At 44.8% G+C, this 16,834-nt stretch overlaps 1 protein-coding gene across 1 annotated transcript in view; it reads right to left on the bottom strand.

Annotated features, from left to right (window-relative positions):
* RYR3 (ryanodine receptor 3) overlaps positions 1-16,834 on the bottom strand; it is a 365,900-nt gene that overhangs the window by 45,907 nt on the left and 303,159 nt on the right. The window contains exons 68-75 of the mRNA XM_047075357.1: positions 14,563-14,650; positions 14,362-14,454; positions 10,096-10,110; positions 7,203-7,373; positions 6,139-6,198; positions 4,481-4,612; positions 3,363-3,475; positions 469-565 (exon numbers count right to left, since the gene is read on the bottom strand). Coding sequence (XP_046931313.1) covers positions 469-565; positions 3,363-3,475; positions 4,481-4,612; positions 6,139-6,198; positions 7,203-7,373; positions 10,096-10,110; positions 14,362-14,454; positions 14,563-14,650 — 769 coding nt within the window. The remainder of the gene's footprint in view (positions 1-468; positions 566-3,362; positions 3,476-4,480; positions 4,613-6,138; positions 6,199-7,202; positions 7,374-10,095; positions 10,111-14,361; positions 14,455-14,562; positions 14,651-16,834) is intronic.

Here is a 16,834-nt window from a genome sequence, read left to right as displayed (position 1 = left end):
AAGTAGTTTTAGAGCATGAAGTCTGTTAGAGACGGGGCATGACACGTTTTCTGAAGGGCCAGATACAGGAATGTGAAATGCAGGAAGGGGATTTGGATGTGCCTTCCCTAAAGCAGAGCTACTGGCCAGAAATGCAGAGCCTCGGCTAGGACGGGGTGGCCTCCTGCAACCAATGGTGCTCAAAACTTCACTTAGCGTGAACTTTTCATCGCATGGCTGTGCATCCCGAGAAATATTAGTTGTTAATAATGATGATGAGGATGGTAACAGTAGCACCTCCAAGTGAAATTCATCCTCTGGCTCCTACGACCATTAGCAGGGCCTCCTCTGATAATTTACACAGTTAGTTCCTTCCCAACGGATACATCCGATTCTTTGTGAATGTTTAACTGTGACAACACACACACATGAATACAAAAGTCAAATTCATTCACACCCATATCTGCTTCCAGCTGAGTCAGTACTTACAGCCAAGTCCTGTACTAGTTTCTCTTCAAAGGAATACTCCTCTGTTTCTATCCAAAATCTCTGATAGCCATGGAGGAAGAGGTTAATGGAGCGGTGCCTGAGCGGAAGGGGTGAGAGTGAGGTCAAGAGGGATCCATGGCACACCTTGTTTTAGTTTGGGTGGTTACGGTTAGTAAGCAGGACAGACTTTTGTACAATTCTTGCCTTCTGATTGGTCAGGGCAGCCGGAAGTACACCAGAAGCATTAATTTCAAAGAAACCAGAACCCTCTAACATGCCAGTTCCCGAATGTCTGGAACACCTTCTGAATGAACTAATCATGGTTAGTGGGGGGAGCTGGTGGTAACTGAATTCCTACTCTGGTCCCCAGGGGTCTTTATCACATTTCTCCTCTAATGAGAAATGATTCATTGGGCCAAGACACAATCCTGAAGTATCTGCTTAATATGGCAATGTGGTTATCCCTTTTGGCCAATAACCTGTCCAGGTAATCCCATTTAAGTAATGCCGACGGCGAGTGGTGTAGCCGCAGATATATCGAAAGCAGCAAAGCGTGGGTCCTTTGCAGTGTCTCCAAGGAACGACACCTCCAAGGTGCTCCGGCTTTTGTTAGGAAGGCAAGACTTGGGTGTGCTATGCTTCGAGCACCACTTCTGTATGCCGCATGGACTCCAGTGGTGGCCCTGGAACACTGAGTAACTGTCAAGAGCCACCTACTCTCTAAAAGCCAGGACTGACTCCTGGGAATATGGCACTGAATCGTGGTTAACTGATTCCCAGAGGTGAGGATAGTGGTGAGAGGGAAGGAGTAAAAAAATAAGATGCAGGTCAACATCAGAGTCATCTAAGACCTGACCTTGGTTTCTGGAAGAACACAACCCTTGCCGTCTTTCTTCGAATTCTGACCAATCAGAGGTCTTCTTAAAAATTGTACAAATTTGTGTTTTTATGGTAATGTTAAATCATGAATCAAGAAAGGAGGAGTGTGCAGAAAGTGAGTGGGTCTCTCCACAGGTTACATTACCATTAAAATGGGTATAAGCCTGTCATACTGAGTTTTTTCATTAACCTTTTCCAGCCAAACCCGTTGAAAGGTGCTCAGGAAGAAATTGTTAATTTTGTGTCTGGAGAAAAGCACACAGGTTGTCTTTTAAAAACTAACATCAGAGAAACAGTTTTCACATAATAAAATAAATCCCTTTAGCCCTTCCATCTGGAAGACTCCATGCAGTTTAGATCATGACAAGGTGGAGAAAGAAGTGGTCTCCACCACCAGCTTCTCCGTTTTTATTATTGCTGTTATAAAATATACCTACAATCCTCCATGCTGGGGAGAAATCCAAGGCAAACTCTCTAAACAGCTGGGTTACAGGCGGGCCTGGCCACATTTCATCAAAGACACAGTGAGTTCCTGGACTTAACTGTTCCCTGTACAGGGGTAGAGAGGGTTGCTGAAGGAGCAACTGAAACATAAGAGGATGCTACTAACATTTTCAAAGGATTTAGGAAAAAAAATGCTTGTTTTGTGAGATTTAATTTCTGCCTGGCTGGCCCTGGAGACATGTGCTGAGAACAGAGTCCTCCCGGAGACCCAGTTAGCACATGAGGCATGGGCCTCTACCACAGAGGAAAGCCGATGCCTTTGGATACTTCACCACTTCTAGGAAACAGACAAAAATCCTGTGCATTTTTGCTTTCTCTACTGGGCTATGAATTTCACTTTTTTTGCCAGGACTTCAGTGGCCTTCATACCCATGACTATTTGACTTAAAATTTTGGCTTCTCATTCATGAATTCTACTTCCGAAGACACTAGTCTGTTTTCTCAAGAGTCCTGGAGGACCAGGTGTGTGCCTCAGAGGTCATCATTCTTCACTACCTTCAAAGACCCCAGTGGGAAAGCTCAGGAGGCCAATTGGCTCAACACAGGGTCACAGAATGAATGATGGCCAAGAAACACAGTCTGCTGAAAGCAAGTGTCAAGCCTAGGAATCGTCTGTTAGCTCATAGTCCAAGGGAACATTTATTTACATTCAGAAAATGCCTTTCCAAGTCGGTTTATTTTTCCTGACCAGGTGAGGATGGTTCATACTGATTTGCAAGCTGATGAAGCAGAGGCTGATATTCTATCACCAGCTTTGTTTACTGGTCACAGGCCCGACCTTGTTGACTCTGCAATCAGTCTGAGGATGGGAGAACCGCCACATCGCCAGTAACACCGAGTCAAGTGTTAGTGGTCAACGTTTATCCAATCTGCACTGATACTCTGCCCTGTGTTGATGGAGTACATTTCAGAAAACCCTTCACATATTTTTGACTGCAGAGTATAGACTGACCACACAGATAAGGCAATATGCCCCTAACTGGCCTCTTACGACATCTTTAGCCAGTGCCCTTTCTTCATCTTGAGGGTGATGACACTGTGCCCACGGATTCTCAAGTTACATTTTTGTAGCTGATGAGGAAACAAAGTAATTTTGGGGCCATCCAAGTACCTCAGTATAGATACACTGTTCGATCTGTTGATGGATTCTGAGTTAAGCATTTTAGAGACCCTCCTTTTTCCAGGGTTCCTTTACATCCTCACAAAGAATCCCACCTCAGTAAAACTAAGAGCTTCCATATGCTAACTGGGCTGACTTTAAGGTGTAAAATGGGGAGTTGAGGCAGGCATGGGGCACTAGGGAATCACATGTGTTTTTAGTTTTTCTGCTTACCTTGACTGCCTTAATAGCCCATGATACTACATGCAGACTGTAAGGGCGCCATCTATGGAAAACTTCATTGGAAAACTTGGATCATGGGTGTTCGTGCCACAAGGGAGCACAGCTGAGGGAGGAAACCTTAATTCCCATCACTGGCTCCCATGCCAGAAGAAAATGACAGAATACTTACCTGGGCAAGTTGTACAGAGGGGCCATCCTGAAACAGGCCACCACTGCCCGTTTCCGCTGCTTTGATAACAGTTTGTGCCAGACTGCCTTCTTGGACCTCAAAGGCTGTTCGACCTGAGAAGACATCACAAGGGTAGGTGCACACCAGGCTAACTGGGTGGCAGGAGGGAGTCACCTGCAGCTAAGGCTTCGCAACCCTGCGAGAGTTCTGATTTCTCAACCACAGCCAGCCAAAGGTACCCAGCAGCAAATTATTCAATTTTTTTATAGTTTATTTATTTTTGAGAGAGAGAGAGAGAGAGAGAGAGAGAGAGAGAGAGAGACAGAGTGCAAGTGGGGGAGGGGCAGAGAGAGAGGGAGACACAGAACCCAAAGTAGGCTCCAGGCTCTGAGCTGTCAGCATACAGCCTGACGTGGGGCTTGAACTCATGGACCGTGAGATCAAGACCTGAGCTGAAGTCGGACGCTTACCCAACAGAGCCACCGAAGCGCCCCTCAGGAGCAAATGATTCAGTTTGTGGAGGTCTTAGGTTTTCTGCCTTCTCCTACCTGTTTTTGTATGTTTATTGCCTAATAGAAGGTTTACAAATGGGTAGGGGGATTTGAAGGGGTCATTGCTCTAAAGGCAAAAATTTGTAAAAAAAAAAAAAAAAAGAAAGAAAGAAAGAAAGAAAATAAAGAAAGAAAACCTCTGAGGGAAAAGCATTGAGGAATCTGCTACCACCAGGCACCAAGATGACATCTGGAGGTGAGCTGGGATGATACTTGTTCCTGGTTTTGGGTCTTATGAGAACATTAAAAAAAATTTTTTTTTTTACTATTTACTTATTTTTGGGAGACAGAGAGACAGAGTGCAAGCAGGAGAGGGGCAGAGAGAGAGAAGAAAAGATACAGAATCTGAAGCAGTCTCCAGGCTCCGAGCTGTCAGCACAGAGCCCAACACGGGGCTCGAACCCATGAAGCGTGGTATCATGACCTGGCCTGAAGTTGGATGCTTACCCTTAGACTGAGCCATCCAGGTGCCCCGAGAACACTTAACTAAGAGCTGAGTGTAGAGGACAGCTTTCTAGTCTCCAGGGCAGTCTCGCTTCCTCAGTCCCCAGGGCAGATGTGCCTTACCTGCTCCAGATGGAAGACAGCTGCAGAAATTCTCTGTACGCGCTCTACGGTCTTTTCTGGATTGGAAGGTTCTTCACTCTTCAAAACATCTTTGTAGAGGTTCAGCTGCCACTTTACTGCTGGGTCATCCGACTGCAAATTAAAGCACATAGGAGGTGAGCAGCACCTCTTGCACTGAAATAGCCTTGACTCCTCACATGGTTTCAGAGCACCTGAGACTCTTCTGTTATCGCTTCTTTCCCATTTTCTCTATCATCTTCACTGGAACATTGTAGATGCTATTTAGAAACTTCATATTCTAGCCTGTATCTCTTAACTCGTCCTATTTCCATCCCTTTCTATCTGTACTGCATTCTAATTTCCTGAAATCAACCTTCCAATTCATAAATTTTCTTTTAAGCTGTGCCTAGCCTGTTTTTTGACCTATAAATTGGATTTTTAATTTTAATGAATGCTTTTAACTTTTGTAATCACTATGTGGTTTTTGTCAATCCCATATCCACTCTCCTTAAAAAAAACGAAAGAGCAAGTGTTGCTTTATGGCTACCATAGCTATCTTTAGCTCTTTAAATATTTATCAACCACACTAATTTTTAAATTTCTTTCTACAGTTCCTTAAGCTTGAATTCTTCTCTTGGTTACATCTTCTGATTCTCTAATGATGGTGGATTTTCTTTCATGTGTTTTTTGTTGTTGTTTAAACATGATCTTGTCTTCAGGTGGAGTTTTATTTATTGGCATGTTAGCCTGTATTCTAAAAGGTGGAGAGTCTCCAAGTGGTTTTAGGGTTGTCTCTATAGGAGATTTATAGGTAAGGTTTAAGGCTAATTTTATGTAAGTTTCTTGCTCTGCATTTGTGCACAGCATGGGTAATTAGGTCCCACACTCTTCTTCGTTGAAGGTTATTAACAACCCCAGCGTCTAAGATACATATATGGTTCAGAAAGCTCTATTAATTTTCCCAGCTGCATCAACTTCTCCTCATTCCTGTGATTTACAGTGTCTTGTTTATCCCGACACTTGGGATATCTTTTTACTGCCTTCTTGTGTAGTGTATTTTCCCCACTATACCCATATGTTTGGGGTAGAAAGAAGTGGCTCTTTGTGTCAGCCTAATCCCGCATCTTAGGGCGTATTCTACCTGAGGAAAGAGTTGTTCAGATTCACAGGCCTGGAAAAAAAAAAATCTCAGACAGCCTTTAAAATCCAAGTGGTTCCCCCCGGTTTGTACCAACTCCAAATCTCTAGATCAGGCTGTGCTAAAACTCCCCCACCTCCCACCTCCCCAATGTCCATTTCACTGTTGAAGAAGCCTCACAGTCAGTCAATTTTGAGACCTGATCTAATCCCCCTGCTATGGCTGGATGTGTATACATGGCAGGTGGGAAGGCATGCTTCATTAAATGCCTCTTTGCATCCTCTTTGTAATAGCAAAGGAAAGAACAAAAATGAAGGGAGAACTCTACACCCCCCTCCCCACCCCTCCCCCCAACAACAACAAAAACTAAAGGCAGAGAGCTAGTCCTACCACTTAAAAAACAGTACTGGGAGACATTTTTTTAGAACACGTTAGAGAGAACAGGAGTAAACTAAATGGGAGGAGGGCCCCCTACAGCCAGAGGGAAGCCTGCATGAGTTCTGTCTTCCTGCCACATCACCTTTTCCTGCAGGTGCAAGTTATTCCGCACATGTTCTTTCACCTCTTCATCGGTGTCCCTCTGTGGAAAGAGACATTCAGCTTTATTCCTAGAGGTCATGACTATGGAAATGTAAAGTAAGGTGCAGGGATGTATGGGCGGCATATGGGCAGTTTTGCTGTGATCTTTTTTTTTTAAGTTTATTTATTTTGAGAGAGAGACAAGAGTGAGCAGGGGAAGCAGCAGAGAGAGAGGGAGAGAGAATCCCAAGCAGGCTCTGCACTGTCAGCTTGGAGCCCGACACGTGACTCAAACTCACGAACTATGTGATCACGACCCAAGCGGAAGCCAACAGTCGGATGCTTAACTGACTGAGCCACCCAGGCGCCCAGCTGCAATGTTTATTATAAGAACAAAAGAAGAAAAATTATAGACTTGTCCTAAGGGCATGTGCTCTCAAACCAGTTTTTTTTTATTTTTTAATGTTTATTTATTTTTGAGACAGAGAGAGACAGAGCATGAATGGGGGAGGGTCAGAGAGAGAGGGAGACACAGAATCTGAAGCAGCCTCCAGGCTCTGAGCTGTCAGCACAGAGCCCCATGCGGGGCTCGAACTCACGGACTGCGAGATCATGACCTGAGCCGAAGTCGGACGCTTAACCGACTGAGCCACCCAGGCGCCCTAAACCAGTTTTTTTGTTAATTTATTATTTCATTTTTATTTTTAGAGACAGAGAGAGAGAGCAAGTGGAGGGGAGGGAGGGAGGGAGGGAGGGAGGGAGGGAGGGAGAGAGGGAGCGCGAGAATCTTAAACAGGCTCCATGCTCAGCACAGAGCTTGAGGTGGGGCTCAATACCACAACCCTGGGATCATGACAAGAGCTGGAATCAAGAGTCAGATGCGCAACCCACTAAGCCCCCCAGGCGCCCCCAAAACCAGTAAAGGTGAGAGTGTATCGCCTGTGTGCACCTGTGCACCTTGGTTTCTGTTCATCTGTCACCCTGGGAAGGAGAACTAGCCCTTCAGGCTCTGAGCAGCTGCCACCACCAGTATTCATGCTCAGCCAGAGCAGACAGGGGACTTACATAGCTGTATCGTGACTTTGCAAGGGAGATTAGCTCCTGATCGCCTGGCGTGCACATATTCAAACCAATGGGCAGCATTTTCTTGAGCGCAGCCACGATGAGAGAGGTCTGGATGGAGTACAAGTCTCCCCTCCGCTTGGTCTTCTTCCGTTCCTGGTCCTGTCCTCCAGACTAGGAGATGAGGTTGAAATAAACAGAGGGGCTCAGTGATTCTGAGAGGAACGGCCTCCTCTTGGAGGCAGCCTGCCTCCTTGTGGTCCTGTCAGTACAGAGGGGGCAGAGGGGCTCAGTACATGTCAAAGCACAGTGAGAGGAGTGTGTGAAACACAACCAGGTGGCCATAAAGGACCAGCACTGGTCCTGTGCCCTCTCCCTGTGCACATGCTCACAGAACCATGTAAGTGGACACAAACCACAGACACCTGCAGTCTTGGCTCACTTGTTTCCGGGCCCAAATGAACAAATAAACTGGTGTCTTTCCAAAAGAATGATTTGATAACTGATGAGATGACTCCAGGAAAGAACTGAGAATCCTGATGCTGGGGCATCAGTAAACACACGGAAGACGTTCTACGTTGAACTGCTCTGTTGCCAGGGCTGAAGCCAGTGTTTTGGAGCACCGCATCCCGCTCAACCTCTACCCCGAGGCAGTGCAAATTCTCACCTGAAAACACAAGTCCCAAAGTAGGGCTGCTCTGGGATCTGGCAGGGGAAAGCTCGGAGAAACACTGAATAGAACTCCCCCAGTCTGCGAGAGTCCACCCTTCTTTTGCTTAAACTGAATCTACCCAGTGAAGCCCACCCACCGGAGTAGTAGGTTTCAGAAGAGTTCAAGGCTCTGCACGGAGGCTCTCAATTGAGAACCCTCCGTGTCCCTGGCACATGGCCTTATGGGTAGACTCAAGGACACAAGCCCTGCAGCGACTGGATTTTTGTGAGGTCAGCCTCTGAAGGAGCACACTGTCCACCTGCTACCTCACTTGCTAGACTTTGCGTCAGTTGGGCAGGTGCTTAATGGAAGTGTGGGAATGTCAGAGAGCCAGAAGCAGGGGCTGTGGAGGGAAAGACACATGGAGCCCAGTGAAGCTTGGCTTTATGAGGTGCCTGTGAAATGTTCGTAGGAATCAGGGGGCAGTGCTGCGGTTTATGACGACATATAGACACAGGGCTCTGGGAGCAGCGGGAGGCCAGGGGCCTCTCCCGGAACTGGCAGTGTGAGACTTGGGACCCTGAGCTGGAGAATTCATCTTAGGATGCACAGGTTTTCTGAGAGAGGAGGGTGAGAATTAGCACTGCCTTGGGACTGATCTCTTCAATTACTTTAAATTACCTTTAAAGTATGAAAGAGGATCGTCATTATTAATGGACACTCTGAAAATGGATGTGATGGCCTTCACCCAGCCTGTGGTGACTGTACCTTCAGGTGGTTACATGACAGCAACCACAGCGAAGCTCCCGGCCAGCACAACTGAGGCCGGCCAAACACCACCAGACACTTCTGCTGGTTGCAGGGCACCTTGTGCTGGGTGCTCCAAAACAGCAGGTCAGGCCCGGGACAGCAGGGGGAGGGGGTGGTCAGAAATAATGAGCAGTGGGTAAGAAAGGAGCCTAACAGAAGGCAGCTTCGTGTGTTCCAGAACATGGTGGAAAGTGAAAGCTGGCTCCCGCAAAGACCGCAAAGAGTTCTATCATTTACTGAGTGCTTGCTAGGTTCCTCACATGTTCTACCATCAGGCATAGAATTCTAAAGGTCGTGCCTAAGGCAAAACTCCTTTACGGTCTACATTACCCTTGAACATCATCCATAAAGGGCAGAACCCGGTTTTGTGTCCTGTACTATGAGGTGCCCTGTACATATAAATGTAAAAGGTAAATAGTAACATGCAGTATGCAATCAAGTAAATATGCAAAATGTAACGAGGCGGATTTGATACCCGAGTCAAATAATTTCTTGCTCGCTCTATTTTATTTGGCCAATCTCATGGTGTTCTTGTTATAAATGCTGCATGTGTGATGTGACTCCAATGTGCCTGCTACTTAAATAAAACATTTCTAATCTTCCCAATAACTGATACACAGACAAGTCTGTTATATAAGTGAGAACATGATGCTCAGGGAAGGTAAAGGATTTTTCCAAGGTCACACAGCAGGTGAGCATCTGAGTCAACATCCAGACCCAAGTCGACCTGGCCATGCCTCCATTTTCCTTCTCTAACTAAGAGCTAGTGACCTAGCTCTTGCACGTCTCCTTTTCTCTGTCACACAGCCTAGGGCAGGGAGCTTGTGACAATGGCAGCAGACACACATTAATGAACAGAGAGAAATATTTCCAGGTTCTCATCTGTATGGGTCGCTGGAAAGTTGTCCCAGGGTTTATTCCACCATATGCACACTTTGTGCAAAAACACACGGTTATCTGATTTCAAATCTTGAAGGTGAGTCATTGGAAAACTCTTTGGGTCAAGGGAGCCTTGCATAAGAGGCAGAGGTATACAGTGTGAAAAACCTGGGGCCACTGACAGCACAGAGGACTCTGACCCTGCATGGCACAGCAGAGGAGTGAGCCTCCTGGGCTCTACGCCCTGTCGGCATCCCTATCTCTGTCAGTGTGCTGGCTGCAGAGTGGGCAGCTGGGGAAGGGAGCAGAGATAGCAAGGAGACCTCGGTTAGGGTGAGGCTTGGCTGGCTTCCCCGGCTTCCCCATTCCAAGGGTGGGTAGGCCTACATTCACTCTTTGACGGGCAGGTGTCTTCCCTGGAGCAGGCCTGGGGGACCTCCAGGTGGGAAGATCCATTCTGTACCACCCCCATGGTGATCACAGTGCAGAGGGTGGCCAGAGCCTGGCACCTCTAATACTACGACAGAAAAGACACGTCATGCATTTGACCTGTACCTTTACTTGCATGGCCTGTGTGGGAAGACAAAAGAAAAGAAACAAGGAGAAGAGTCAGTCAGTAAAAAGCAGGGGTCCAAGGCATAAGGTAGCACATGTTAGTCATAGCTTCTTAGCCCCCATTTGTCAGCCAACACAACAGAAACTCAACAGTTCTGGAAGCCAGCTGAGCATGGCATGAAAAGTGAGCGGGAGGTTAGTATGGAGGTTAATTTGGTCAAGAGGACGTACACTCAAACCAAGCAAAACACCCCGAGTCAAGTTCACCTTGAAGATTAACCTCCCGGAGCGTGTGCCACTCAGACCCACGTGGGCTTCTGGTCTGGCCGCCCACATGAACCTTTTAGATCTAGAGCCTTTCCCCTCCCCCTCCTCCCTCCTTTCACCTGGGTGGGCTGTAGATAATCTGTAATGTAACCAAAGACCCCGTTTTCTTTCTTCCTTCCACCCACCCACATTATCACCTTCAGCAGATCTGTGGTTGGGAAAAGAGAAGGAAGAACTGGGCTAAGGGGCAATGTGTGTGCTTCCATGAAAAGGAGGTTTGCTAACAAGAAGTCCTCTAGGGGCACCTGGGTGGCTCAGTTACTTAAGCATCCAACTCCTGATTTCAGTTCAGGTCAGAGCCTGCTTGGGATTCGCTCTCCCCTCGCTCTCTGCCCCTTTCCTGCTTGCACACACGAACTCTTTCTCTCAAAAGAAGCAAACATTAAAAAAAAGAGAAAACGTTTAAAAAAATAAAATAAAAATAGGCAAGCCTGCACCATGTGAAGTTCTTATCCCCACTAAAAGGTTAAATGAAGACAAGTCAACCCAACATTAGGTATTAGGGGGAAAGGTGAATTTCTGCAAGCCAGTCTGAGAATGAGAAATCAAGAGAGAGAAAGCGAAGGAGGGAAGGCAATGAGAGGAGGGAGGAGGATGGAGGAGGGAGGAGGTGGGTAGGGTAGAAAAGAGTGAGAGAGGGAGGGGAAGCTGTCCCCCACCCCCAGGGGGAGACAGAGAGCTGGAGAGAGATAGAAAGGGGGACAGGTAGGGAGAAGGGGAGAAAACGGGAGCTGCACAAGAGCAAGGGGAACAGAGACTAAGTGAGCAAGGTGGGCACTGGAGGGAAGGAGGAGAGACTGGAGTAAGATAAGTCTGAATACCCTTGAAAACCTCAAAGATGAGCTCACAACTCTTCTCTGTCCTTTTTCAGTACACCAAAATCACACTCATGGGTGGAGAGGCTTTAAACAATGAGGCACTCTAATATTTCCTGCCTTCCAACCCTTTTTTACTCATAATCTTGGGCAAGAGACCCACATTTCTTGGGCTAAACATGTTCTAACTTACCATTCCCCTCCAAGGAAGCTGCTGCCATTTTTACAGAAAACAAAACAAGTTTAAAAACAAAACAAAACATAACAAAAAACACTTGCTCAGCTTAGTTACATTTAGCTTAACACATATTTGCAAACTGGTGTTATATAAAGAAAATATACAATGAGCTCTCCAAAACAACCTGCTTTCGCTGCCAGAAAAGGAACACATCTTTGAACCAATCTTCAGTGAATCAAGTATAAATAGTGTGGCCCACCGTATATTTTGTTTCTGCCTCCTTTCCATTTGCAATGGCATGTGCAGTGTGTGTAGGCATGCAGCATTCGAATACACAGATCTCTGCCAACAACCGCCATATGCACCGAGGCCAAGTTCATTTATACAACACCAGAATTCAGTTAAGAGTGGAGATAAAAGCAAGCACCGGTGACCATTCAGATTAGGTAGCAGAGAGAACATCTAATTTCAGGGAGGAAAAGGCAATGGAGATTGAACTCACAGTAAGAATACCTCCTCCTCATTCTCTCAATATGTAGTTCTACGTCCAAAGAATACCAGAAATGCCTATGAGTTGCTATTTATTGGAGGCATGGTATCTCTCCATCTGAATGAACGTGCTGCATTTATCTCTATCCTAGAGATGCAGTTTAAAGCTGACTTGTAAACATAGCATCCTGGTAGAGCTCGGAGGAGGCAGATAGTAAGCTCAAGCCCGTTCTATAGATTGGTAAACCAGGGTCCAGAAGAGTTATGTGGACGATGCAAGGCCAATACCTTTAGTCAACAGCTGGGCCAAGGGTAGGACTTAGCTTCCTTTCAGTCTCTAGTCCTACTTACTACTATACTTTGTGTCTCAACTGAGGCAACAAGATCAACAAGCATATTTGTCACCCTAAGGAGCATGGTAAATGTTATTTAACACCTGTGGCCTGTCCTCACATTCATCACACTGTAACGTTGACCCTTTTCCACGTAGCTCGGAAAAACTGGCATCCAAGGTCAAGGGGAATTAAATGAAAGTGTTTGCTCCTACAAACGAACCTTATCAAAGATGCACAGATTCTGAATATGACCATCCTCTGACAAGACAAACATGCCCTTTTCCTTATTCGGCAATATGAATGAACAGAATTTCCAGTTAGTTTGTTAGTAGGTTAGTTTTGAAATGTCATCCTCTGTCACCTCATCTCTTTCCAAGTGTAAACCTAAGGACTCTAAGTAACCACTCAGCACCGGAGCATTGAGATGTCTTTGCCATTTCTGCTCATCTGGGGTCCAAATCCTTATACTAGAGTCATTTCCATTGCTTTGCTGCCATCCGCTGACAATAACAATGGGTGCTAGCTGGTTCAGTGCTGAGCCCGTGGATCTAACCCAAGGTGAAGGTACCATAAAATCTATCTGGGGTTTAATGACTTTCTGTAGGTGGGTGGAGCCAAAGGAGAGCCAGTGATGGCTGTAAGAAGGCTCTTCAGAGGGAATTTAACATAAATGTCCAAGGATCAGGAGTCTGAACAATCTTATCTTTGTGTATCTCACATGAGCAGCAGATACATTTGTCAGAAGTTGAATGCAAAAATGAATTTTGGAAAATCAAATAAAAATCATCTAAAGCACAAAAGGATCCACTTTATATAAAGTTCCTGTGCAGCAAAGATTCCTCTTGAATATGAACATATACTTCTGATCTCTCTACTTTGTATATGCACAATTTTATTTGTCAAACTTTATTAAGCAGTGTATACCAGATTCTAAACTCTAAGGGTCAATTTTTGGATGCTGGAAGAAGTGTGAGTGTCAGCGTAGCTGAAAGATAGAAGGTTTGGAAAGTTCAGAGAGACTTCAGCTAACCAGAGCTAGGCAAACATGGTGAAGTTTTGGGTGAAGTTGTCATTTTTCGTTGTTATACCGGCCCCTTGTCTGCAGTTTCAAATACACAGGTCTTCATCCCAAATGGTTATTTGGAAAGATGCTCCAAAGCCTTTGCTACAAACCCAAGACTGTCATCTTTCCAGAACTGATTTTCACTTCTGAGGGTCCCCATGCACACTCCACCTTCATGTTCCTCAAAGGCAGTACTGTACCAGCAATGAGAGAGACGTAATCTCAGGTATGTCACTCATACTTGACATATACAATCAGCCCTCATTGAGGCACACTTCTCTAGGGAACAGAGTCAAGAGTAAGCCATAACAGCTGGTAACAAAACATCACATTGCATGTATGTATTTACACCTGAAGGAGTCTGTCTGAGAATTCTTTACAAACACAACAGCAAAGCCTCCCTTTGCAGAGCTGACTCAAGAGGAGCTGGGAGTGCAGGTCCCCATCCTGTATTCCTGCTACACACCTCCCTAGAAGTGACTTTTTCTCAAATATCTGGTATGCCCTCTTTTAAACATTTCCTGTGGGGAATGGACAAATGTTTGGGTTTCTGAATGCAACCCACATGGAAAATAAACAGAAGGCATTAAGAGGTCAGCACAAGTGAAATCAAACAGCCGCTGGACGTTCCAGAGAGGAGGACAACAAGCTTACTGTGAGAACAAGTGCTACGGAAATCTTCAAAGCAAGGTAATTTCCTCGTAGCTAATCAAAAGGTGGCTCTAGGCATGTGCAGTTTGGCAGCTTCACCACACAAGAAGTAGTTCTATTTTCAAACAACTAACAGCAGCTTCGGTTTTGGAGACCTCTCGAATGCCTTAGGCAAGTCTTGAAACTTAAACTTTTTGACACACAAGCAGCTATTTATTCATAAAATGTGATGACCATGCTTATTTGGGAGCAGTTCCTTCTGGCTCATTCTCAAAGAAACAACAGTAGAGACTGTTGGTTTTTGTGGTTTGACCTAAATGCAGTACGGAACTAATCGCTTCATACACCCAAGATACATAGCTTAGGTCAAGATTGAAGAGTCTTTGGAATTGATTTCTATGGACTTACTTTCGACATCTTGCTTTTGCTGTCTCCAGTTAAAAATGCCAAATTATTAATTTCATTCTGAATCACAAAATTTTGCTCTTCCCTCTTGAAGTTCTAAGTGGGGGGCGGGGGAGAAATAAAAAAGCCAACATTACAAGAATGTTTTCTGAGGTCTGTACCTTTCACAGCCATCTCTAAATCCAGGGCCCACATGTTCCTTACGTGAGATTTGCACCACAGGATGAAGACCTCTGCCACCATGCGGAAGAGCTGGTCAGAATCAGCATCGGGACTTTTGAGCCAGTTCGATCTGAAGTAAAAAGTAAATTGATATGCTATGAAATTCAGTAATGATTAAAAGAGTCACACTAAAAATTCTATCAGCTTTGGGTGTGTACACTTATCCAGATAAAACTACATTCCCACCCAGAGGCAATCTTCAGAGAGACTAAATATCAGTACACTCCTTACATGCTTGTAGGCAGGTAAGTGTAGATACTGCTGAAGGACCTACAATAATCATTTCCATCTTACCAAAGGATTCAAGGATTATCTTAGCAAACAGATGTCAGAGAACAACATTTCAATTTTGTCAAGGGTAGTTTTTTTTTCTTTCTTTTCTTAAACAGATGAGATGATTAAGGTTACACTCTGTTTTGGGACAGGCCTCCTTTAATCCCTAAGGCTAGCAAGACTAGACTTGGTCACTATAACACCTAATCTTGTCACCTAATTGACACTTGACATTGTCAAGCCTCTGAAATATGGAGCACTCTAAAACCAGTTAAGGCCTCACACCCTTTCTTCTCAACCAATTTTATGAATGAAATTTGTAAGGCAATAGATTTTCCACTGCTATTTTAAGTATATAGGCAGAAACCAAACATTTCCTATGTCCTCTGAAATGGTTTAGAAATTCCCTATTTATATAATATGTAATATAAAATTTGTAATACATAATATATATATTTATATATATGAAATTTATATATAGTCATTTCATTTCTTTCTCTTTTTTAATTATAAACCAGCCCAGGTTAAGAATTTCACAGTGGTGGCAAGAAGGCAAAATTGCAGAAGAATTCAGTCACTTCTTACAAGTTGGTGTATCCCTAAGTATCTTACATATTTGAGTTTAATTATATTTTGAAAGGGCTAGATATTGCCGTTTTCAAATATTGGTGCAGAGTAACACAGTACAAGTTAAATTGTCTACTATCTTTCTTAGGTTAAAGAAAACTGGTTCTCATGAATGCTCTGAAAAATCCAATGTCCCTAATTAGTGCATGCAGAGTAACAGCTATCAAAAGCCAGTTCCCTAAGCCTTGGGACATCGCTCTGAATTGCCGTGGGCAGCCTACACTTTCTGCCCATTCGTGGAGAGCAACAGGATAAAGAAGAAAGGTGAAGACTCATGAGGCCAAGACTGTCTTTGGACCCCTCTCTCAATTCCTTACTGCTGAGGCGGAGTTTCAGCCTCATAGACATTCTTGTCTCATCTTTCTTGGGTTCTACTTCACTTGTCTTTCCCGTACATGGCAGACATTACAGGTTGCCTACCCAATACTCATCCTCCTCTTCTTAGGAGCAAAAGCCCATTTTATTCAGGGTGGCATTGTGCCCTGCTGAAGACCACATTACCCAGCCTCCCTTGAGGGATAGCTACTATGTAACTAAGTTCTGATCAAAGACATGGAAGTGGAAACTGCTGGATGGACCTTCTGGAAAAGCTCTCTAAAAATGCCTCGGATAGCTGAGGATGCCTGTGCCTTTCCCCTGTTGCTTTCATGCTTCCTGTCTGGAATGAAAATATGATGGCTTGAACTCTAATTGGCACAGTGCATCATAAAGTAACTTTAAAGATGGAAGCCAATGTTAAGGATGGAAAGACAGAGGAGTTAGGCTCTCTAATGAGGAGGAATCATACTGGCTTTAGATTTCTTTTATGTGTAGAGATTTAACTTCTCATTTCTCTAAGCCACTGTAATCAGGTATCCATTATTAGCAGCCAAATGCAATCCAAACTTGAGGCTTGAGATTGGTAATGCTTTCTGATTTCATTCATATGATTTTTCAGGACTGCTTTTTCTGGATCAAACGTCAATTTTGGTCACGACTGCCAGCCATTCATTCCTCAGTGTTTAGCTTGAAATGAGCTTTGTAAGTGTGCACTATGCCCTGAGTGGGAAGAGGTGAGGGGTCACATACCATCCTGCCAAGGAAAAGGACAGCCACAGGGCGTATGGGCAGCAAGGGCTCTGCAAACAGGTGAGGTCAATATTCCCTCACAGGAGACGGAAAAGGATTCTGATCCCTTCGCCTTCATATAGGAATGCAGTTTCAAGTGAATGAATTTTGTTTTCAATACCCTTCTTCTAGGAGGCAAATCTTCACTCTTTATTTCTAGCGAGGTCCTTCTTTCAGGTTTAGAGTGCTAGGTGTGAATGAAGAATACCTCATTACATGTTTCCCCAGGCACACAAACTCTCTACCT

This window comes from Lynx rufus, unplaced genomic scaffold, assembly GCF_022079265.1.
Source record: "Lynx rufus isolate CCGP_SWC_20201006 ecotype Redwood Valley unplaced genomic scaffold, mLynRuf1.p SCAF_13, whole genome shotgun sequence".
Classification (NCBI taxonomy): domain Eukaryota; kingdom Metazoa; phylum Chordata; class Mammalia; order Carnivora; family Felidae; genus Lynx; species Lynx rufus.
Note: the sequence above shows the minus strand (reverse complement) of the source record. Positions and strands in the feature narration are given on the sequence as shown.